Below are 23188 nucleotides of genomic sequence, written 5' to 3' on the forward strand. Positions count from 1 at the left end.
AAACCTGTTCCTGTGTTCCACCACCTTCAGAGTAAAAACTTGTTTCTAACATCCAATCTAAATCTGCTCTTCTCTAGTCTGAAGGCATTTCCCCTTGTTCTGTCACTCCAGGCCTTTGCAAATAGTCTCTCTGCATCCTTCTTGTAGCCCCCTTCAGGTACTGGAGGGCTGCTGTTAGTTCTCCCTGGAGCCTTCTCTTCTCCAAGCTGAACACCCCCAGCTCCCTCAGCCTGGTCTCATAGCAGAGCTGCTCCAACCCCCTGAGCATTTTTGTGGCCCTCCTCTGGACCTGCTCCCTCAGCTCTGTGTCCTTCCTATATTGAGGGCTCCAGACCTGCACACAGCACTCCAGGTGAGATCTCCCCAGAGCAGAGCTCAGTGTCAGAATCCCCTCTCTGGATCTGCTGCCAACACTGCTTTTGATGCAGCCCAGGATGTGATTTGCCTTCTGTGCTGCAAGCTCACCCTGCCTGCTCCTGTCCAGCTTCTCATCCATCAGCATCCCCAAGTCCTTTTCCTCAGGGCTGCTTTCTATCCCCTCCTCCCCTAGTCTGTACTGATGGTGAGGATTGCTCCAGCCTTCACCAGCTTCGGTGCCCTTCTCTGGACCTGCTCCCTGATCTTCAGCTGATCCTAATGATTCATGCACAAGGGATGTGACACCACTCCTAAAGTGATGCCCAGCTGTAAGTGATCATATAATCCCTGGGGTTTGGAGGTTTACAGATTAGCTGCTTCCAGGTAGCCTTTATTGCAACTTCCTTGTCCCACCACATGAGATGACCCCACCAAAAGCATATGGCTTCTGTATGTCTCACTGGGAGACATGAATGCAAGGTCCTCCTTCTCTACTCTGTCCTGGTGAGGCCCAGTCTGGAGGATTGTGTCCATCTCTGGGCTTCCCAGTTCAAGAGAGGCAGGATTCTCCTGGGAAGAGTCCAACAGAGGGTCACAAAGATGCTGAGGGGTCTGCAGGAACTCTCTCATGAGGAGAGGCTGAGAGACCTGAGGCTGAGAAGACTGAGAGGGAATCTTCTCAGTGCTTATCAGCATCTACCTACAATAATCTAGGTGAAGAGGATGGGGCCAGACTCCTTTCAGTGGTGCCCAGTGATAGGACAAGGGGCAGTGGGCACCACCTACAAACCAGGAGGTTCCACCTCAACATGAGGAAAAACTTCTCTCCTGTGAAGGTGCTGGAGCCTTGGAGCAGGCTGCCCAGAGAGGTTGTGGAGTCTCCTTCTCTGGAGAGATCCCAAACCTGCCTGGAGACTGTGATCCTGTGCAGCCTGCTTTAGCAGAGGGTTTGGACTAGATGATCTCCAGAAGTCCCTTCCAGCCCCCACCTTTCTATGATTTTTGTGATTCCCTTGTGGTTGCAGTGGGCCCAAGGTGACTCAGCCTGCATGTGGAGGGATGAGGACCTGACCAAAATGGTTGGCACCCAGTGACCAAATGGCAGTGGTGATGGAGAGGTGCTGCTGTCTCTCTGGGGAGCATTTGGGCAATGATTTCCTGCTGTCTTCTGCATTGCTTAAATTCCCATTTCTGCCCTGGCAGCCAGGAGCTTGTCAAAACAGAATAATTAATCCAGCAACATGTGGCACTCTGCCAGGAGGCATTTGTTAATTAAAACCAGAGCTGATAAAGTCTACTGAGAAATTGATGTCTCCCATGAAATCGTGAAATGTGTGTCTGCAGCTTGGAGTGCTCAGGGTAGGGCATAGCCCTCCAGACACCTATATTGCAAGGGATGTCTTCTCCTTCTTTGCCTCCAGAGGCAATGAGTTATGAATTCAATAACAAGCAGGACACCACTTATCATCTACTGGTTGACAGTAGGCTGAACAGGAGCCAGCAGTGTGCCCAGGTGGCCAAGAAGGCCAATGGCATCCTGGCCTGCATCAGGAATAGTGTGGCCAGCAGGAGCAGGGAAGTCATTCTGCCCTGTGCTCAGCACTGGTTAGACCACACCTTGAGTGCTGTGTCCAGTTCTGGGCTCCTCAGTTTAAGAAGGACATTGAGACACTTGAACATGTCCAGAGAAGGGCAACGAGGCTGGGGAGGGGTCTGGAGCACAGCCCTGTGAGGAGAGGCTGAGGGAGCTGGGGGTGTTTAGCCTGGAGAAGAGGAGGCTCAGGGCAGACCTCATTGCTGTCTACAGCTACCTGAAGGGAGGTTGTAGGCAGGTGGGGGTTGGTCTCTTCTCCCAGGCAACCAGCACCAGAACAAGGGGACACAGTCTCAAGCTGTACCAGGGGAAGTTTAGGCTGGAGGTGAGGAGAAAGTTCTTCACAGAAAGAGTAGCTGGACAGTGGAATGTGCTGCCCAGGGAGGTGGTGGAGTCACCATCCCTGGAGATGTTCAAAAAAGGATTGGATGTGGCACTTGAAGCCATGGTTTAGTTAGTCATGAGGTGCTGGGTGATAGGTTGGACTTGATGATCTCTGAGGTCTTTTCCAACCTTGTTGATTCTATGATTCTATGATCTCCTGCTGTTTCTGTTTTGGTGGTGTTCAGCCAGCTGAGGGAGAAATGGGAGTCCCATGTTCAGGGGGTCTCCAAGGTATGCTTGAGCTTTGAGGAGTCATCCATCTCTCCTCATTTGGATGCAGGATTTTGCCTGTTAAACTGGTGATGGAGCATGCTGATACCTCCTGGAGTGAGCTAGAAGTGCTTCATGGGACTGTAAATGTGGGGTCTAGCAATGTAGGACATCAGATCTAGGGGGACGGCAGAGACAGAGGCTGGTTGGTTGTCTCCAGGCACAACTGTGCTGTTGATATACCAGAGGGGCAGGATGTCATCCAAAGGGACCTGGACAAGCTGGAGAGCTGGGCCCAGGTGAACCTCATGAGGTTCAACAAGAGCAAGTGCAGGGTTCTGCCCCTGGCCTGGAAGAATCCTCACTCTCAATACAGACTGGGGGAGGAGGGGATAGAAAGCAGCCCTGTGGGAAAGGACTTGGGGGTGCTGATGGATGAGAAGCTGGCCAGGAGCAGGCAGTGTGAGCTTGCAGCACAGAAGGCAAATGGCAGCCTGGGCTGCATCAAAAGATGCATGGCCAGCAAATGGAGAGAGGAGATTTTGCCACTTAGCTCTGGTGAGACCTCACCTGGAGTACTGTGTGCAGCTCTGGAGCTCTCAGTATAGGAAGGACATGGAGCTGATGGAGCAGGTCCAGAGGAGGGCCACAAAAACGCTCAGGGGGTTGGAGCAGCTCTGCTGTGAGGACAGGCTGAGGGAGCTGGGGGTGTTCAGCCTGGAGATGGCTCTGGGGAGACCTAATAACAACCTTTCAGTACCTGAAGGGGCTACAAGAAGGTTGGAGAGAGACTGTTTACAAAGGTCAGGAGTGATAGGAAAGAGGCAATGGCTTCAAACTGGAGAAGAGCAGATTTAGATTGGATATCAGGCAGAAGTTCTTCACTATGAGGGTGGTGGAACACTGGAACAGGTTGCCCAGGGAGGTGGTTGAGGCTCCATCCCTGGAGCTATTCAAGGTGAGGCTCAAGGAGGCTGTGGGCAGCCTGATCTAGTTGAGGATGTTCCTGCTGACTGCAGAGGGGCTTGGACTGGATGACCTTCGGCGGTTCCTTCCAACCCAGACCATTCTATGATTCTACAAACCCTCTGGTCCTCCCATCTAGATGCTGTGGAGGAGGATTGGGTGCCCCTGGCCAGACCCTGCCCCATCTGACTGCTCTCCCTGTGTCCCAGGGCTGGTGAGGAAGGATGTTCTCCTCGGTGAAGCCCTACGAGAACCAGCGCTACTCCTCCCTGAAGAAGGAGTGCCTGCGGCGCAAGCAGCTCTTTGAGGACCCTCTTTTCCCTGCCAGTGATGACTCCCTCTTCTACAAGTCAAGGATCCAGGGCATCCAGTGGAAGAGGCCAAAAGTAAGTGAGCCAATCTCCTTGTCCCTCACCACTGCTCCTGGTCTTCCCCAAAGCTGCGTAGCGCATCCTTCACCGAGGGCGTCGAGCCCCTGCCAACATCTCCTCAACAGCCTTTGTTTGCCTGGGCTTAGCTCTGGATGTTTTTAGCAGGCCAGGGAGACCTGCTGCAGCTAGGTCCAGGCTTTTCTGCCCACAGTGAGGCTTAAGAGCAAAGGAGACTTCTCTGTGACTCAGTTTCCTCAATGATAAACCAGAGAGGTGGTTTGCAGTCCAGTTGGTGTTGGGTGCTCTTGCTAAGCCTGGGTGATCCAACAGGGTTATCCCTGAATACACTTGGTGGTCCATTTGGAAAGGGCAAAGAAGATAAGGTGGGTCTGGAGTCCCTGTTGGGTGGATGGTCTCACCCACCTTTCCTCCCTTGTGTGGGAGGAGAAAGGTTTCCTCCTCAGTGTCCTCTGGATGTCCTCTGAATGTCCTCTACAAAAGCACCCTGTGTGTCCTCCAAGCTGTTGTGTCTGTCGTGGTGGGCAGGTAGTGGGAGGCTGGGGGTCATGTTGCCTGTCCCCAGTGCTGCCTGTCCCCCTTCTGTTGTGCTCAGTGCCTACCTTGAAGATGCACAGCAAAGCCTGAAGGCACTGTGTCTTGCTGCTGTGGTGTGGCCATCTGCTTGGGGTTTGCCATGAAACACAAAGGTGTCCTAGGGAGAAAGGGTAGTTGTGGTTGGGAAGAGGCAATATCACAGCATCTAACCCATCTGGGTCTCCTTCCTTGCCAGCAAGGAGAAGCTTGCTTCCCAGCACATGCAGCTTGGTGGCATTTCAGTGTGGTAGGGTCGCCTGAGATGACTTTTTCTTCCTCATCCTCACTGGCAGCCCAGAAGACCAGCTGGCATTTCATGAGACAATGCTGTGTCTGTTTGCATGAGGGCAGTCTGGGGAGGGGTGGACAAAAACCTTTTGTATGAAGGAAGGGATGGAGCTGAACTGACTTTTTCTGTGTGGTAAGAGGGGCTGAGCCCCTCAGCATCCCACCAGGCTCCTCATGACCCTGCCTTGGCCTCTGTGTTCAGTTTCTTCATGCTGTGCTCAGTTTTGCTCCCCCCCACTACCCTACAAGAAGGACATTGAGAGGCTGGGGCATGTCAAGGGAAGGGCAACAAAGCTGGGGAAGGGTCTAGAGCACGAGTCTTATGGGGAGCACAAGTCTTATAGGAGGGGACTGGGATTGTTTATCCTGGAGAAAAGGAGGCTGAAGGAGACCTTCTTGCTCTCCACAGCTACCTGAAAGGAGGTTGTAGAGAGGTGGGTGTTGGTCTCTTCTCCCAAGTAACTAGCAATAAGACAAGAGGAAAATGCCTCAGGTTGAATCAGGAGAGGTTTAAGTTGCATATTAGGAAAAATTTCTTCCCAAAAGTGTTGTCAAGCCCTGGAACAGGCTGCCCGGGGAAGTGGTGGAGCCACCATCTCTGGAGGGATTTAAAGCCCTGTAGATGTGCTGCTGAGGGATGTGGTTTGGTGGTGAGCTTGGCAGTGCTGGTCTAAGGGTTGCAGTTGATGATCTTAATGAGGTCTTCCCACCACAATGATTCTACAGTTCCATGATCCTATGATTCCATTCCACCTCTTGTCTGGACGTGGGGCTGGTGCAAGGCTCCACATGTGTTTTAGTTTATTCCCCTTATCAGCTGGAGTGGTGCTCTGTGCACAGCTGCCTTCTGAGCTCAGGGTTCACCATGGTTGGGGCTCATTGTGGAGAACATCAGAACTCCTTGCATGTCCCACACATAGATGATGTCCAAGACTTTCTAGACAATTCCCTTTGTGTACCAAAGGGCAAGGCTGTATGTGAGACTCTCTTGCTGTTTTGCACGCAGAGGCACACATTAATTCAGCCCCATGCCTCGTGGTGGATGCCTGGATGCAGTTGGAGAGGAGCAGTTTGCTTGTCTTCTGCTGAGCATCTGTGTCTCAGAGCTTGCTGCATGGGCCATGCATGACTCTAGTTATTCAGACTTTATCATGCAAAGACTTGTTGGTGCTTCTTTTCAGAGAGGAGGGAGACCTCTTGACCCACCTCTCACCTGTTCAGCCTGGAGAAGAGGAGGCTCCAGGGAGACCTAACAACAGCCTTTCAGTACCTGAATGGGGCTACAAGCAGGATGGAAAGAGACTGTTTACAAAGGTCTGTGGTGATAGGACAAGGCAAAATGGCTTCAAACTAGACAGGAGTAGATTTAGATTGGATGTTAGGAACAAGTTCTTTACCATGAGGGTGGTGGAACACTGGAACAGGTTGCCCAGGGAGGTGACTGGGGCCCCTTCTCTGGAGATATTCAAGGTGAGGCTGGACAACCTGGGCAACCTGATCTAGTTGAGGATGTCCCTGCTGACTGCAGAGGGGCTTGGACTAGATGACCTTTGGAGGTCCCTTCCAACCCAGACCATTCTGTGATTCTCTACCTGTTCTTTCTGGCTCTCAGCTCCCTTGCAGCCTTGGTGTCATCTACAATTGATTAGTTAGGGTTGGGTGATCAGTTGGATTTGAGGATCTTGGAGGTCTCTTCCAACCTGGTTAATTCTGTGATTCTGTGAAATGCTTCTGGGTGTTGGGGATCTTGATATGTCTCAGCTCAGGAAAGACAAGGACCTGTTGGTGCAGGTCAGAGGAGGCCACAAAAGTGATCCAAGGGCTGCAACAAGTCTGCTGTGAGGACAGGCTGAGAAAGTTGGGGTTGTTCAGCATGGAGAAGAGAAGACTCCAGGGAGACCTTCCAATGGCCTTTTAGTTCTTGAAGTAGGGGCAAATAAGAAAGATGGGAAGGGACTTTGTAGCAGGACCTGTTTTGACAGGACAAAGGGTGGGGGTTGTAAACTAAAAGAGGAAGATTTATCCTGGATATAAGGAAGAAATATTTTATGCTGAGGGTGGTGAAACACTGTCCCAGCTTGCCCAGAGAGGTGGCAGGTCCCCATTGCTGGAAACATTCCCAGTCAGGTTGGATGGGGATCAACCTGCTCTAGTTGAAGATGTCCCTGCTGACTGCAGGGGGGTTGGACTAGATGACCTTTGGAGGTCCTTTCCATCCCAAACCATTCTATGATTCTGTGATCTCTCACCATACACTTTGCTATCTGCAGGAGAGCTGCATAACACCATTGGCTTCTCCAGCTGAATGCAGTATTCAGTGGGGTCCAAAACTGTCCATGAAATTCAAACCAGCTGCTCCACGTGGGTGCTGACTGCACAGCACAGTTGCTATGCCACACTAAGTCCCCACTACATCTTCTTCCTATTGCAACCAGCAAATCTCTCCTGAGACATTTTATTCTTGTTTAGAAAAAACAAAGTGATTCTCCCAGTGTTTGGCACTTGCTCTTTGGGCACCTACAAGAAGGCTGGAGAGAGGCTGTTTGCTAAGGCCTGCAGTGATAGGATGAGAGGCAATGGCTTCAAACTGGAGAAGAGCAGGTTTAGAGTGGAAGTTAGGAGCAAGTTCTGCACCATGAGGGTGGTGGAAGACTGGAACAGGTTGCCCAGGGAGGTGGTTGAGGCTCCATCCCTGGAGATATTCAAGGTGAGGCTTGAGAGGGCTCTGAGCAGCCTGATCTAGTTGAGGATGTCCCTGCTGACTGCAGAGGGGCTTGGACTTGATGACCTTTGGAGGTCCCTTCCAGTCCAGACCATTCTGTGTCTTCCTGACCTAGAAATGGAGTCTGCCAGCACTGAGGATGCTGTTTGCAGGGAGGGTGTGTAGACACCTCTGTTATCTCTCAGGGCTATGGTTTGTTTTGGAGAGCCTCAGCTGCAATTGCCTGATAAAACAGAGGAGTTCTTCAAGCCTCAAGCCTTGCTGTGAGAGCAGGGTGGGTGGAGAGTGGAAGTGAAAGGCACCAGCTCTTCAGAACAACTGTTTGCTTTCTCAGAAAGGTTGTCACCTGTGCAGAGGAGTTACACAAAGGAGCCAACTGCTTCAGGCAAAACATTTGTCTGTGAGAAGTGTGCCCAGGTGGCCAAGATGGAAGAAACAGTGTGGGCAGCAGGACCAAAGAAGTGAGCTTGTCCTTGTACTCAGCACTGGTGAGGCTACACCTTGAATCCTGGGTTCAGTTTTTGTCCCTCACTACAAGAAGGACATTGAGGTGCTGGAGCATGTCCAGAGAAGGGCAATGAAGCTGGTGTAGGGCCTTAGAGCACAAGTTTTATGAAGAGCAGGTGAGGGAACTGGGGTTGTTTGGCCTGGAGAAAGGAAGGCTGAGAGGAGACCTTCTCACTGTCCACAATTACCTGAAAGGAGGTTGTAGTGAAATGGGTGCTGGTCTCTGCTCCCAAGTTACAACTGATAGGATGGAAGGAAGTTGGCTCAAGTTGTGCCAGGGGAGGTTTAGGTTGCATATCAGGAAAAAAAAATTTTCCTGAAAGAGTGGTCAGGCACTGGAACAGGCTGCCCAGGGAGGTGGTGGAGTCACCATCCCTGGAGGTGTTCAAAAACACTGTAGGCATGGCCCTTTGGAACATGGTTTAGTGGGCATGGTGCTTTGGGGTTGGACTTGATCTTAGAGGTCTCTTGCAACCTTAATGATTCTTTGACCCTGTAAGTAACTGTAGTGGACTCAGTGGAGTGATGGGAACAAGCTTGGGCAGATGCAGGAGCTCATTCCCATCTGTTTACATGGCACTAGTACAGATACAAACATCTCTCCTGTCTGCATCCCCTCCTTCCTGGTCAGGACCTCCTCTCACTCTTTCTGCTTCTTTGCCTGCTTCCAAAGCCTGACTTTGCTTTTGCTAGGGAAAAAAAAAAAACAAAAATTGGTGATCTCTGCAGTGTTCTCCCTCTTGCTTGGTTTTTTTCTGGGTAGGGTGGGGAAAGACAAGGCTGAAGAGCTTTGCTGCAACAGCTCATGAATAACCCTTTCCCAGGTCAGGTTGTTTTGCTTCAGCTTCGTCCTGCATCTGGCATTGCAGCATTTCCTGGAACCAACTCAACCTTATTCTTTCCAGTGGGATGTCCTCCCTCCCTTCCTGCCTCCCTCCCTCCTTTCCCCTGGCCCTGAGCCCTGCTCTGGATGCCAGATCTTTGTGGAGGGAGCAGCTGTTTGAGCCTTCAAATCAGGCTTTGGCTCTGGTGGTGGTTTGTTGGACATCTTCATGCTGCAGCACAGCAAAGGCAGAAAGCTAATTGCTGGATTGTATGAGAGGGAGGGAAGCCATAGCATGAACCTGAGCTGGGAAGGGGGTCCCAAAACCCTTTGTTTTAATGCATCCCCTTCAAAATGAGAGTGGCTGCTCCATGCTGAGCCAAAGCAGGTTTTGGAGCTGGCAAGGGCAGCATCAGCAGCTCTTTCTGGCAGCAGCACTTGGCTGCTGCATTAGAAATGAAACTGAACTTCCTGGGCTAAGCCCAAATCCTAGTCCCTTGCTTGCAGCTCCTTCTCCCTCATGCTCTGCCTGCTGCTGTTGGAGCACCATGAGGGTGGTTAGGGTACTGGAGCATGTTTCTTATGAGGAGAGGCTGAGAGACCTGGGGCTGTTTAGCCTGGGAAAGAGAAGACTGAGGGGAGAATCTTCTCAGTGTAGGCTGGAGGTCATGAGGATGGGGCTGGGCTCCTTGTCCTGAGATAGAACAAAGGGCAGAGAGCAGAAATTGGAACCCAAGAAGTTCCCCCTAAATGTGAGGAAAACCACAAGGCTGCCAGAGCACTGGAGCAGGCTTCCCAGAGAGGTTGTGGAGTCTCCTTCTCTGGAGAGATTCCAAACCTGCCTGGACATGATCCTGTGCAACCTGCTGTGGGTGACCCTGCTTTAGCATTTGGGTTGGACTAGATGAGTCCCAGAAGTCCCTTCCAACCCCAACCATCTGTGATTTTGTGATCTACCCTGTGGAAAGAGTTCATCTCTTTAATCAGCACTGCCCCAAACTCTCTTCTTGGGTACAGATCACTTCCAGTGATGCCATGGGCCCTCTACAAGGTTAAATTCAGGTCATTATTACTCCTGAGCCTTAGCCAGAGCTTGCATTCTCTGCAGCAGATAGGGCCCAGGTTTAGTCCACCAAACAATGACCCTTAGGCCACCAACCAATGACCTGCTGCTGAGTCTGGTCACCATCCAGGGCAAATTTGGGCATCACTACACTCCTGTGGGAAGCAAATGGAGTATGGTGGGAGGCCTATGCCAAGAACAGATGTGATGTTGAATCACATGAAATTCATACTCTGGTCCTTCAGCACTTCCCAGGGAGCAAGGTGGAGCCTGGAGAAGGTGTGGAGTTTTTTTCCTCTCTATTCTGGGAGGCAGGCTGGGCTGCTGTCTGTTGTTTCCCTGCCCACAGCAGGGTGTCACAGGAACTTTCAGAAGCACCTCATGGGCTTCCACAAGATGCAGAGTGACTGGGACAGGAAATGTCAAAGATGCTGGGAGAGGATATGTTGGCAACTCAGTGTTGAGCTGCACCAAAGCAGAGAACCACAGAATCACAGAAATATTCAGGTTGGAAAAGACCCTCAGAATCACCAAGTCCAACCCACAACCCTACTTTGCAAGGCTCACCCCGAAACCAGAGCCACAAGCACCACATCCAAACCACCTTGAAACACATCCAGGCTTGGGGAATTAACCACCTCCTTGCCCAGCCCATTCCAGTGCCTGACCACTCTTGCTGGGAAAGACTTTTTGACTCCTGTCCAGTCTAAACCTACCCAGTGGCAGCTTGAGGCCATTCCCTCTTGTTCTATCACTAATTGCCTATGAGAAGAGATCAGCACCAGCCTCTCCACAACCTCCTTTCAGGTAGTTGTAGACAGCAATGAGGTCTCTCCTCAGCCTCCTCTTTTCCAGACTAGCCATCCCCAGCTCCTTCAGTTGCTCTTCATCAGATTTCTTCTCCAGGCCCTTCTCCAGCTTTGTTGCCCTCCTCTGCACTGGCTCCAGCACATCTCTCTTGGATTGAGGTGCCCAAAGGTGATGTAGTGAGAGGAGCTGTGACAAAGCACAAGGGTTTCCAGACAGGCTCTTGTCACAGTGAGTGGGTGGCTCAAGGTGAAGTGTGGTGATGGTTGAACCTGAGCTGCACCTCTGCACTGTGAGTTCAAGCCTGGCTGGCTGCAACCATTAGAGAAACTCTCTTGGACCAAGTCTTACAGCCTCCCATCTCTATGGGAAGAGTTTTTCTCTTCAACTCTTCTTTCTCAGCATTTTTGTCTCTCTCCAACATTTGCTTGAGTTCTCTCTGCAGGAATTGTCAAGGGAGGTTGTCACTGATTAAACAGCACAAAGGTAGGTGCTCCCTAAATGGCAGTAGTAGTTCATCTGGGGGCAGAGGCAATGTCACTTGGAGGGGAACATCTGAGAGGCCAGATGCTGTGGGAAGGGTTGTGGGAAGCAGAAGGTTTGGTGCAGCAGAGCCATGGCATTTTCAGCCCTACCTGGGGAGAGGTGCTCTCATCTCACAGCCCTCTTGTTGTTTGCATTTTTATTTTTCCAAGCAGACAAGAGAATTTTTCTTTAGGAAACTGGGAAAATACCATTTTTCAGTAGCCACCTTTCCTGTTGGCTTCACATGCATCCAGCCTGACTTGTGTAGAGAGGCTCTGTCCATTGCACCTCATTCTCTCCTGAATTTGGTGCTATTGTGTCACAGTATCACAGTCTCACAGTATATCAGAGGTTGGAAGGGACTTCAAGAGATCATCAGGTCCAACCCCCCTGCCAGAGCAGCATCACTTAGGGGAGTCTGCACAGGAATGCAGCCAGGTGGGTTTGGAAAGTCTCCAGAGAAGGAGACTCCACAACCCCCCTTGGCAGCCTGCTCCAGGGCTCTGTCACCCTCACTGGAAAGAGTTTCTCCTCATGTTGAGCTGAAATCTTCTCTGTTCAATTTTGAACCCATTGGTCCTTGGCTTATCACTGTGCAGCACCCAAAAGAGCCTGGCCCCCTCCCCTTGACACCCACCCCTCAGCTATTGATAGACATTGATCAGATCCCCTCTCAGTCTTCTCTTCTCCACACTAAACAGCCCCAGGGCTCTCAGTCTCTCTTCAGAGGGGAGATGCTCAAGTCCCCTAAGCATCCTCCTGGCTCTCTGTTGGATTCTCTCCAGCAGGTCTCTGTCTCTCTTGAACTGGGGAGCCCAAACCTGGACACAGGATTCCAGCTGTGGTCTCAGCAGGGCAGAGTAGAGAGGTAGAAGAACTTCCCTAGCCCTGCTGGACACACCTTTCCTGATGCATCCCAGGATCCCATTGGCTCTCCTGGCCTCAAGGGCACATTGCTGTCCCATGCAGAACTTGCTGTCCACCAGCACTCCAAGGTCTTTCTCTGTGGAGCTGCTTTCCAGCAGGGCAGCCTCTAACCTGTCCTGGTGCCTGTTGTTATTTCTCCCCAGATGCAGGACCCTGCACTTGTCCTTATTAAACTCCATGAGGTTTGCCTGCAGCCAGCTCTCAGCCTGTCCAGGTCATGTTGGATGCTGCACAGCCTGACAGGTGTCAGCCAACCCTCCCACCCCTTTTGTATCACCAGGAACTTGCTGAGGGTCCTCTCAATGCCCTCATCCAGGTTGCTGATAAAGATACTGAACACAACTGGAACCAGTACTGATCCCTGGGGGACACCACTGGCCACTGGCCTCCAAGTGGACTCTGTGCCACTGATGATGACCCTCTGAACTCTGTTTGGAGCCAGGAGCCTCCATTGTGTCTGGAGGATGAGGAGATGTTGCAGGCTGGGAGATGATCTCAGCATCCTCTTTTCCTTGTGGTATTAAGCACTTTAGCTCCTTTCACTTGCTGAGTGAGGGTTATACAATCAGTCCCCACAGGGTTTTCCTGGAAGGGGAAAGGAGTCAGTGAACTAATTCACTGAAAGCAGGCCCCAGCACTTGCCTGCCTGTAAATGTCTGCATTAAAAAGGTCTTTTTTTCCCCCCACAGTGTATAGGACAGGTTGGAAAGCTAGCAGAAACACAAAGTGAAGGTAATGGGGAAGACAGAGGTTAAGCTCTTAAAGTTCTTTGTTTCTGTAAGCTCACCCATAGCAGGAGACAACTAAACTGGCAACAATCAAGGAGTGATAACTTTCTAGTGTCCCTGAATCCCATTTGGACCTTCTCCTGCCAGAAGTACTAACCTCTGGCATGTGTGTGCAACCTTAAGGTGGACCTGCTCTGGCAGGGGAGTTGGAGTAGACGATCTCCAGAGGTCCCCAGAATCATAGAACCATAGGACTGTTGAGGTTGGAAGAGACCCTTGAGATCATCAAGTCAAACTGCTTGTCTAGAGCTCACAGTCTCACCACTACTGCTAAGCCACTGCCACTAAACCATGGCCCTAAGCACCACAGCCACACATCCTTTAAATACCACCAGGGATGGTGACTCCACCACCTCCATGGGCAGCCTGTTCCAGTGCCTGAGAAGCCTTTCTCTGAAGAAAATTTTCCTAATCACAGAATTGTCAGGGTTGGAAGAGACCTCAAGCATCATGTAGTTCCAACCCCCCTACCATGGGCAAGATCAGGTTGCTCAGAGCCACATCCAGCCTGGCCTTAAAAACTTCCAGGGATGAGGCTTCTACCACCTCTTTGGGCAACCTGTTCCAGTGTCTCACCACTCTCATGGGGAAGAACTTCTTCCTGGCATCCAGTCTGAATCTACCCATTTCCAGTTTTGCTCCATTCCATGAGCAACCTGTTCCAGAGTTCCACCACCCTCATGGTGCAGAACCTGTTCCCAACATCCAATCTACACCTCCTCCTCTCTAGTTTCTGCTCTACCTTGCAATCTGCAGGCCCACCCACCTAGCCACACTCACACACTTGTATCATTATATAATATCCAACCTGAAGCTCCCCTGGCACAACTGGAGGCTGTTTCCTCTTGTCCTGTCACTTGTTGCATGTGAGAAGAAACCAACCACCACCTTGCTCCAGCCTCTCTTCAGGTAGTTGTAGAAGGTACTGAAGTTCCCTCAGCCATTCCTCCTAAGACTTGGGTTCAAGACCCTTCACCAGCTAAGTTGCTCTCCTTTGGACATGCTCCAGCACCTCAATGTCCTTCTTGTAGTGAGGGCCCAAAACTGAACCCAGTACTTGAGGTGTGTGCTCACCAATGCCAAGTAGAGGGGGACAGTCACATCCCCAGAGCTGTTAATTCTGCGGTTCCATGTGCTCCAGAGGTAGAATCAATCATAGCATGGTCTGGGTTGGAAGGGACCTCCAAAGGTCATCCAGTCCAACCCCCTCTGCAGTAAGCAGTCATGGAATCACAGGGTCATAGAATCTTAGAATGGTCTGGGTTGGAATGGACCTCCAAAGGTCATCCAGTCCAACCCCCTCTGTGGTAAGCAGTCATAGAATCATAGCATGGTCTGGGGTTGGAATGGACCTCCAAAGGTCATCCAGTCCAACCCCCTCTGTGGTAAGCAGTCATAGAATCATAGCATGGTCTGGGGTTGGAATGGACTTCCAAAGGTCATCCAGTCCAACCCCCTCTGTGGTAAGCAGTCACAGAATCATAGAATCTTAGAATGGTCTGGGTTGGAAGGGACCTCTGAAGATCATTCAGTCCAACCCCCTCTGTGGTAAGCAGTCATAGAGTCATAGAATCATAGCATGGTCTGGGTTGTAAGGGACCTCCAAAGGTCATCCAGTCCAACCCCCTCTGTGGTAAGCAGTCATAGAATCATAGCATGGTCTGGGGTTGGAAGGGACCTCCAAAGGTCATCCAGTCCATCCCCCTCTGTGGTAAGCAGTCATAGAGTCATAGAATCATAGAATCTTAGAATGGTCTGGGTTGGAAGGGACCTCTGAAGATCATTCAGTCCAACCCCCTCTGTGGTAAGCAGTCACAGAGTCATAGAATCATGGAATGGTCTGGGTTGGAAGGGACCTCCAAAGGTGATCCAGTCCAAGCCCCTCTGCAGTCAGCAGGGATATCCTTAACTTGATCAGGCTGCCCAGAGCCCTTTGCTCAGCTCTTTGCAGCTTTTTTTCACTTGGGTTCTTGGTCCTGCCCAGAGGATTCTCTTGGTTAGCACTGATGCTGTGGGCTGGAGCACAGCCCTATGAGGAGAGGCTGAGGGAGCTGGGGGTGTTTAGCCTGGAGAAGAGGAGGCTCAGGGGAGACCTCATTGCTGTCTACAACTACCTGGAGGGAGGTTGTAGCCAGGTGGGGGTTGGTCTCTTCTCCCAGGCAACCAGCAGCAGAACAAGAGGACACAGTCTCAAGCTGTGCCAGGGGAGGTTTAGGCTGGGTGTTGGGAAGAAATTCTGCCCAGAAAGAGAGATTGGCCATTGGAATGTGCTGCCCAGGGAGGTGGTGGAGTCACCATCCCTGGAAGTGTTTAAACTAAGCCTGGCTGAGGCACTCAGTGCCATGGTTGAGTTGATTAGATGGTGTTGGGTGATAGGTTGGACTGGATGATCTCTGAGGTCTTTCCCAACCTGGTTAATTCTGTGATTCTGTGTGATTCTGTGGCTCCTCTGGGCTGCTGGATACCCTAGGGGAGTCTCTCCTCCCAGCAGATCCTGTCAGCTGCCTGTGATCCATCATGGGAGTCGGAGTCCTTCCAGACCTTTGTGTTTCTCAGTTTCGGAATTTATGAGCCACTCTCCTGTTAATTTATCTGCCATTTTCAGTAAAGCCTGCAGCTGATTGCCAAGGTGGCTGCTCCTTGCCAGGGAAGGATTTGGTCACCATTTAAAGCAATCTCTGAATTGACTTTCTGGGCTGCAAGTGCACATTGACAGCTCCTGTTGAGCTTCTCATCCCCCAGCACCCCCAAGTCCCTCTCCTCAGGGCTGCTTTCCAGCCAGTCCCTGCCCAGCCTGGATTTGTGCTTGGGATTGCCTCGACCCAGATGCAGGACCTTGCACTTTGTCTTTTTGAACCTCATTAAGGAAAACATGTTCCCTGTGAGAGTGCCAGAGCACTGGAGCTATCTTCTAGAGAGGTTGTGGAGTCTCCTTCTCTGGATACTTCCAAAAGCCATCTGGATACTGCAAACCTGTGCAGGCTGCTCTGGGTGACCCTGCTTTAGCAGGAGGTTTGGACTAGATGATCCCCAGAGGTCCCTTCCAACCCCCACCAGTCTGTGATTCTGTGATTTCTGGAGGGTGGTTTCCTCATAAAGCAGGTTCCCCTGTTTGTAAAGCTACACCCAGGGTGTGAGTAACCAGAACAGGTGTGGGCTGGAAATCATTTATTTATATGGCTTAAACTCATGGTAACCTCTTCATTGTCACTGGATAGTCAGGGGTTAGTTTGGGCTGTGGTGGGGTCAAGTCCTGGTCTTGGATTGAGGTGCTGCTGTGCTATAAATAGGACTCAGTCACAAGCCAAAGGGTATTCCTCACCCTGGGACAGTATGGTTCAAGAGGGTGTGGGAGGTATCCCCATGGAAAAATAGTTAGAAGGTTTTGATCTGAGATATTCACAGTGGTGGAAGGTGGAGGTAATTTCCCTTTACAGCTTTGGGATCTTTTTTTCCATCAATGACTTGGCTTTTAGGATGATTAAAAGGGATCAAAACAAAAGCCCCATGCATGATTTAGATTCCTAGACCATGTTTTAGAAGATTGCCTTTCAGTGAGGCACAGGAGGTGGGATTCAGGGAGGGCAGTGATCAGCAGACACCAGTGCCAAACCTGAATTATGTCTCTTGGAGGCAGGAATGGTGCAGCCAAGCTTGTGGCCACTTCAGCTTGCTCCAGGATTTCACAGCAGCTCTGTGCTGAGTGGGTGGGTTTGGACCAGTCCTCCCAAAATATTGTGGAATTATTTGAATAGGTTCCTCTCTTCCCAACCAAGCCTTCCCACCACCCTGTCCTCCAGGGTGGAGACTGATGGCTCTCAAGGGGTGCAAGCTGTGGAACATCCTCATAGCTCATGCCAGTGGTTCATGGTCCTTTGCTTGTAGAAACATGACCATGAAGCTCCCCAGGAAGAAGTCTGGGACCCGATACAGATAGTTTCAAGCCAAAGCAGCTGTTCTGGTTGAGGTTAGAGCCCACAGCTGGAAGTGCTGGAGTGATTGAGGGTGCAGTGTTGCACAGTGAGGGGACAGCCTTTGGAGGGTGGGTGTATTTTAAACCCATGATGCTGCTAAACCAGGCTTGCTCCTCACCCTGCAAGACCTCAGCACTGTCCCAAGGAAGCTTGGTCAAAGGAAATATGTGGAAGTGCTCAGTCCTGGGATCTGCTGGAGGTTGGGGAGACTTGTGAGAAGGTGGCCAGCAGCACTGTGGTCAGCCAGAGGGGTGTATCTGTCACAGGTTGTTGAAGTTAAAACAGCCATTGGGGCTTATTTGTGTTTCTTCTCCTCTACCTCTGGTGTAGCTCCTTAGAGCCCATGCCTATGTGTACGAAGGTCTAAGGGAAGGAAATTGAGTTGGAAGCATCTCTGAGAGCTGCTGCATTTGCTCTGTGTCCTCTCCTTCACTTCTCAAGACTGTAGCTGTGTCCACTTTGTAAGGATCAGGCTGGCTCGGGCCATGCTGCATGAAAAGGAGCCAGGTGACATTGTTTCCATAAAGGAGCAATGGCTTGTGTGGTGCTGGGACTTGAAACCAAGAGGGACCACTTCTGCCTTGGGATGGATTAACCTGGGGCACACCATCTCACTGCTCTGAGCATCCCAACCCCAAAGTTGTCTCTGAGGCATCTCAACAGCTTGCTTGAATGGAGGAAGGGGAGGGTGCCCAGAACTGGGCCAAAGCTGGTTTTGAAGTGTATATATATATCCTTTGTGCCTCTTGTACTTTTGTGTGCTTTTGTAAGTAGTATTTCTACTGTGTCCAGTTCTGGGCTTCTCAGTTCAAGAGAGATGTTGAGGGACTGGAAGGTGTCCAGAGAAGGGCAACAAAGCTGGGGAGGGGCCTGGAACACAAACCCTATGAGGAGAGGCTGAGGGAGCTGGGGGTGTTTAGCCTGGAGAAGAGGAGGCTCAGGGCAGACCTCATTGCTCTCTACAACTACCTGAGGGGAGGTTGTAGCCAGGTGGGGGTTGGGCTCTTCTCCCAGGCAACCAGCAGCAGAAGGAGGGGACACAGTCTCAAGCTGTGCCAGGGGAGGTCTAGGCTGGCTATCAGGAGGAAGTTCTTCACAGAGAGATTGTCCATTGGAATGTGCTGTCCAGGGAGGTGGTGGAGTCACCATCCCTGGAGATCACAGAATCATAGAATCATAGAATCAATTGGAAGGGACCATAAGGATCATCTAGTTCCAACACCTCTGCCATGGGCAGGGACATGTTCAAGATGTTCAAGAGAAGCCTGGATGAGGCACTTGGTGCCATGGTCTGGTTGATTGGATAGGGCTGGGTGATAGGTTGGACTGGGTGATCTTGGTGGTCTCTTCCAACCTGGTTGATTCTATGGTTCTATGATTCTATGAATCTATGATTCTATGAATCTATGATTCTATGATTCTATGGTTCTATGAATCTATGGTTCTATGATTCTATGGTTCTATGAATCTATGGTTCTATGAATCTATGGTTCTATGAATCTATGGTTCTATGAATCTATGGTTCTATGATTCTATGGTTCTATGAATCTATGGTTCTATGATTCTATGGTTCTATGATTCTATGGTTCTATGAATCTATGGTTCTATGAATCTATGGTTCTATGATTCTATGGTTCTATGATTCTATGGTTCTATGAATCTATGGTTCTATGATTCTATGGTTCTATGAATCTATGGTTCTATGAATCTATGATTCTATGATTCTATGGTTCTATGAATCTATGGTTCTATGATTCTATGGTTCTATGATTCTATGGTTCTATGAATCTATGGTTCTATGATTCTATGGTTCTATGAATCTATGGTTCTATGAATCTATGATTCTATGATTCTATGGTTCTATGAATCTATGGTTCTATGATTCTATGGTTCTATGATTCTATGGTTCTATGAATCTATGGTTCTATGATTCTATGGTTCTATGAATCTATGGTTCTATGAATCTATGGTTCTATGATTCTATGGTTCTATGAATCTATGGTTCTATGATTCTATGATTCTATGATTCTATGAATCTATGGTTCTATGATTCTATGGTTCTATGATTCTATGGTTCTATGATTCTATGGTTCTATGAATCTATGGTTCTATGAATCTATGATTCTATGGTTCTATGATTCTATGGTTCTATGAATCTATGGTTCTATGATTCTATGGTTCTATGAATCTATGATTCTATGATTCTATGGTTCTATGAATCTATGATTCTATGATTCTATGGTTCTATGAATCTATGATTCTATGAATCTATGGTTCTATGAATCTATGGTTCTATGAATCTATGGTTCTATGATTCTATGGTTCTATGAATCTATGGTTCTATGAATCTATGGTTCTATGAATCTATGATTCTATGATTCTATGGTTCTATGAATCTATGGTTCTATGAATCTATGGTTCTATGATTCTATGGTTCTATGATTCTATTTAAACTCCAGTTCTGTGCGAGTGGTTTTATTGTACTCCTTTGGGGTAAAACACCTTCTGTCCCAGCTCAGCCCTGGTCATTATCCCACTCTTCCAGCACATCCATGTCTTCCTGATGAGTGGCTCTCCCTTCCAAAGTGTCCACTTCCCCACTCAGTTTGGTGTCATCAGAAAGCTTCATCAGAAGCTTCATCATCCCAGCCTGATCCCATCATTCAGATTGCCTAAGACATTTAACAGCCTTGGGCTCAGTGTCAGTCCCTGGGGAACCTCACTTGTGACAGGTTGCCAGTTTGAAAAAGAGCTCTTTAGCATCAACTTCTCTGGCTGTGACCTGTCAGCCAGCTCCCACCCACCACACAGACCTCCTGTCTGGACTGTGACACAAACAAGTCTCTGGCTGAGTAATGCTGAGGTTTTCCAAGAGTGTATCCCTGGAGAACGTGGGTGGGAGGAACAGGAATGAGAGGTCCGAGGTCTCTGCACTTGTTCCAGTCTCCCATCTTTCTCCATCTGCTCCTGGGGTGGTGCAGCACTCACACACCACGTTGTATCTCTCCACATCTCATTGCTTTTTCTGTCAGAGAATCATGGAAAAGACCTTTAAGATCATCAAGTCCAAGCATTCTCCAAGTCTACCAAGTCTGGTGTCCCTCAGCACCACATCTCTGCATCTTTAAACACCTCTTGGGATGGTGCTTCAACCACCTCCCTGGGCAGCCTGTTCCAGTGTTTGAGAACCCTTTCAACAAGGAAGTTTTTTTCTAATAACCAATGTAAACCCTTCTCTTTTGTGTCTCTGTTGTTAGGATACCCCAAAGATAAAACCACAGAGGGACCCGTCAAGGCTGCTAAACCTGCTGATTGACCTTTAGATCTTTTTATGCCACCATCCCTGCTCTTTTCTGGTGCCAAAATAAACAGCACAGCATGGTGCTGAGGTACACAGGCAGATTTATGGGGCTGGGGGGTGGTGGTGTATTTTTTTGATGCCTCCCTTAAGGAGCAGGTCCTGTTTGCTGTGGGTGGAGGCTGCAACGCCCTTTGCATGGTGTGGCAGCTGATAACAGATACAAATGTGTGTGCACTGAGATACTCTTGGGTGGATTAGCCTTAGGGATGCCTGACTGAGGCTATTGAAACCACCCCAAACAGTTTTATAGGGTGTATATGCTACCAGCCAAACCTACCTTCTGATGTAGGGTGAGAGAAAACAGCCACCACTCGCATTGGAGGAAGTTTGGGTTGGATACAGGCTCTGAGCAACCTGATCTGGTGTGAGGTGTCCCTGCCCACAGAGAAAGACCTTGGAGTGCTGGTGGGCAGCAAGTTCTGCATGGATCAACAATGTGCTCTTGTGGCCAAGAGAGCCAATGGGATCCTGGGATGCATCAGGAAAGGTGTGTCCAGCAGGGCTAGGGAAGTTCTTCTACCTCTCTACTCTGCCCTGCTGAGACCACAGCTGGAATCCTGTGTCCAGTTTGGGGCTCCTCAGTTCAAGAGAGACAGAGACCTGCTGGAGAGAATCCAAGGGAGAGCCAGGAGGATGCTTAGGGGACTTGAGCATCTCCCCTGTGAAGAGAGACTGAGAGCCCTGGGGCTGTTTAGTGTGGAGAAGAGAAGACTGAGAGGGGATCTGATCAATGTATATCAATTTGTGAGGGGTGGGTGTCAAATGGAGGGGGCCAGGCTCTTTTGGGTGGTTCACAGTGATAAGCCAAGGAGCAATGGAGACAAACTTGAACAGAGAAGATTTCAGCTCAACATGAGGAGAAACTTCTTTGCAGTGAGGGTGACAGAGCCCTGGAACAGGCTGCCCAGGGGGTTGTGGAGTCTCCTTCTCTGGAGACTTTCCAAACCCACCTGGATGCATTCCTGTTTGGACTACCCTAAGTGATCCTGCTCTGGCAGGGGGGTTGGACCTGATGATCTCTGGAGATCCCTTCCAACCTCTGATATACTGTGGTACTGTACCCATGGCAGGGGGGTTGGAACTAGGTGGTGCTTGAGGTACCTTCCAAACCTGATAATTCTATGATTCTATGATATTAAGAGTGGTCAGGCATTGGAACAGGCTGCCCAGACAGGTGGTGAAGTCCCCATACCCAGAAGTGTTCAAAAAAACATGTAGACATGGTACTTTGGGATGTGATTTAGTGGCTAGGGGATGATGTTTGGACTTTATGATCTTAGAGGTCTTTTCCAACCTTAATGATTCTATGTGGCTGAAGCTGAGCTACTGAGAATATGACTTTTAGCAGGATCTGTGGCAACAGTGCATTAGTGATGGTTTTAAACTAAAAGAGGAGAGAATCAGACCGGACAGAAGGGAGATATTTTTTACATCTAAGGTGGTGAGACACTGGCCCAGGTTGCCCAGAGAGGCAGTAGATGCCCCATCCCTGACACCATTCCAGTTCAGGTTGGATGGGGCTCTGAGCAACCTGCTCTAGTAGAAGATGCCCCTGCTGACTGCAGGGAGGTTGGACTAGATGACCTTTCAAGGTCCCTTCCAACCCAAACCATTCAAGGGTGATTCTATGACAATACCTCTGAAAACACAGACTCCAGCCCTGGTTTCCTACCCTCACCCTGTTTCCCTTCTCTGTGTCACCTTGGTGCTAAATCCCACCCCAATGCAGGGACCTGCCATGAGGCAGCACAGGTATCTTTGTCTCATCTCACTGCACTTGGACACCTCTTGCTCTCTTGGCTGAGTGACTGACATTAAGACAGGGCATCTTTTTGTCCCTCCTCCATTGCCCAGGAGGGGGGAACACAGCCATGCTAATAGATTCTCTTGCTGAATTTGCAAGTCTGAGTGAAAGCTCCTGAGCCAGCCAGGCTCTGCAGTGCAATTAGGCTGTTCTGCTCCTTGCAAAATCTCATTAGCAAAAAATGGTCTTGGCATGCAGCAGATGTTGCATCTCACATGGTTATTTTGCCCTCTGAGCTTTTCTCCCCTCCCTGCAGCTGGCTTGACAGGATCCAGATCCCCAGTGAATCTCCAGCTCAGAAATCTGCACTGGGAAACATTTAGGATGAGACAGTCACTGATTATAAAGTCAATTAGAAAGTGATTTGCTCATTACTGCTCTGTGTGGGCTTAGCTGGAGAAGATGAGGGTGATATTTATGAGGCTGATCAGAGAGCTGGAGCACCTCTCCTATGAGGACAGACTGAGAGAGTTGGGGCTGTTCAGTCTGGAGAAGAGAAGGCTCTGAGGTGACCTTCTTGTGGCCTCCCAGTATCTGAAGGGGGCTCCAAGAAAGCTGGGGAGGGACTTTTTAGGATCTCAGGTAGTGACAGGACTAGGGGGAATGGAATAAAGCTGGAAGTGGGGAGATTCAGAGTGGATGTGAGGAAGAAGTTCTTCCCCATGAGAGTGATGAGAGCCTGGAATGGGTTGTGCAGGGAGGTGGTTGAGGCTCCATCCCTGGAGGTGTTTGCAGCCAGGCTGGATGAGGCTGTGGCCAGCCTGCTGTAGTGTGAGGTGTCCCTGGCCATGGCAGGGGTGTTGGAACTGGATGATCCTTGTGGTCCCTTCCAGCCCTGACTGATTCTATGATTCTATGAATCTGGTTCTATATTAGCTGGAGAAGATGGGGGAGAGATCTCACCTGGAGTGTTATGTCCAGCTCTAGGGTCCCGACGCAAGAAGGACATTGAACTGTTGGAGAGGGTCCAAAGGAGGGCCACAAAGATGATCAGAGGGCTGGAGAATCTCTCCTACAAGGACAAGCTGAGAGAGTAGAGGCTCCAGGGAGACCTTAAAGCTGCATTTCAGTACGTAAAGGGTACTGAAGGAAGGCTGGGGAAGGCTGTTTGTAGGTGTCTGTA

At 49.9% G+C, this 23188-nt stretch overlaps 1 protein-coding gene across 1 annotated transcript in view; it reads left to right on the plus strand.

Moving 5' to 3' along the window:
* Positions 1–3735: 3735 nt before the first annotated feature.
* The window catches only part of CAPN5 (calpain 5), a 63626-nt gene continuing 44173 nt past the window's right edge, over positions 3736–23188 (plus strand). Inside the window, exon 1 of the mRNA XM_054382313.1 lies at positions 3736–3897. Within this exon, the coding sequence (XP_054238288.1) occupies positions 3736–3897 (162 nt within the window). The remainder of the gene's footprint in view (positions 3898–23188) is intronic.

Source organism: Indicator indicator, chromosome 1, assembly GCF_027791375.1.
Source record: "Indicator indicator isolate 239-I01 chromosome 1, UM_Iind_1.1, whole genome shotgun sequence".
NCBI classification, from domain to species: Eukaryota; Metazoa; Chordata; class Aves; order Piciformes; family Indicatoridae; genus Indicator; species Indicator indicator.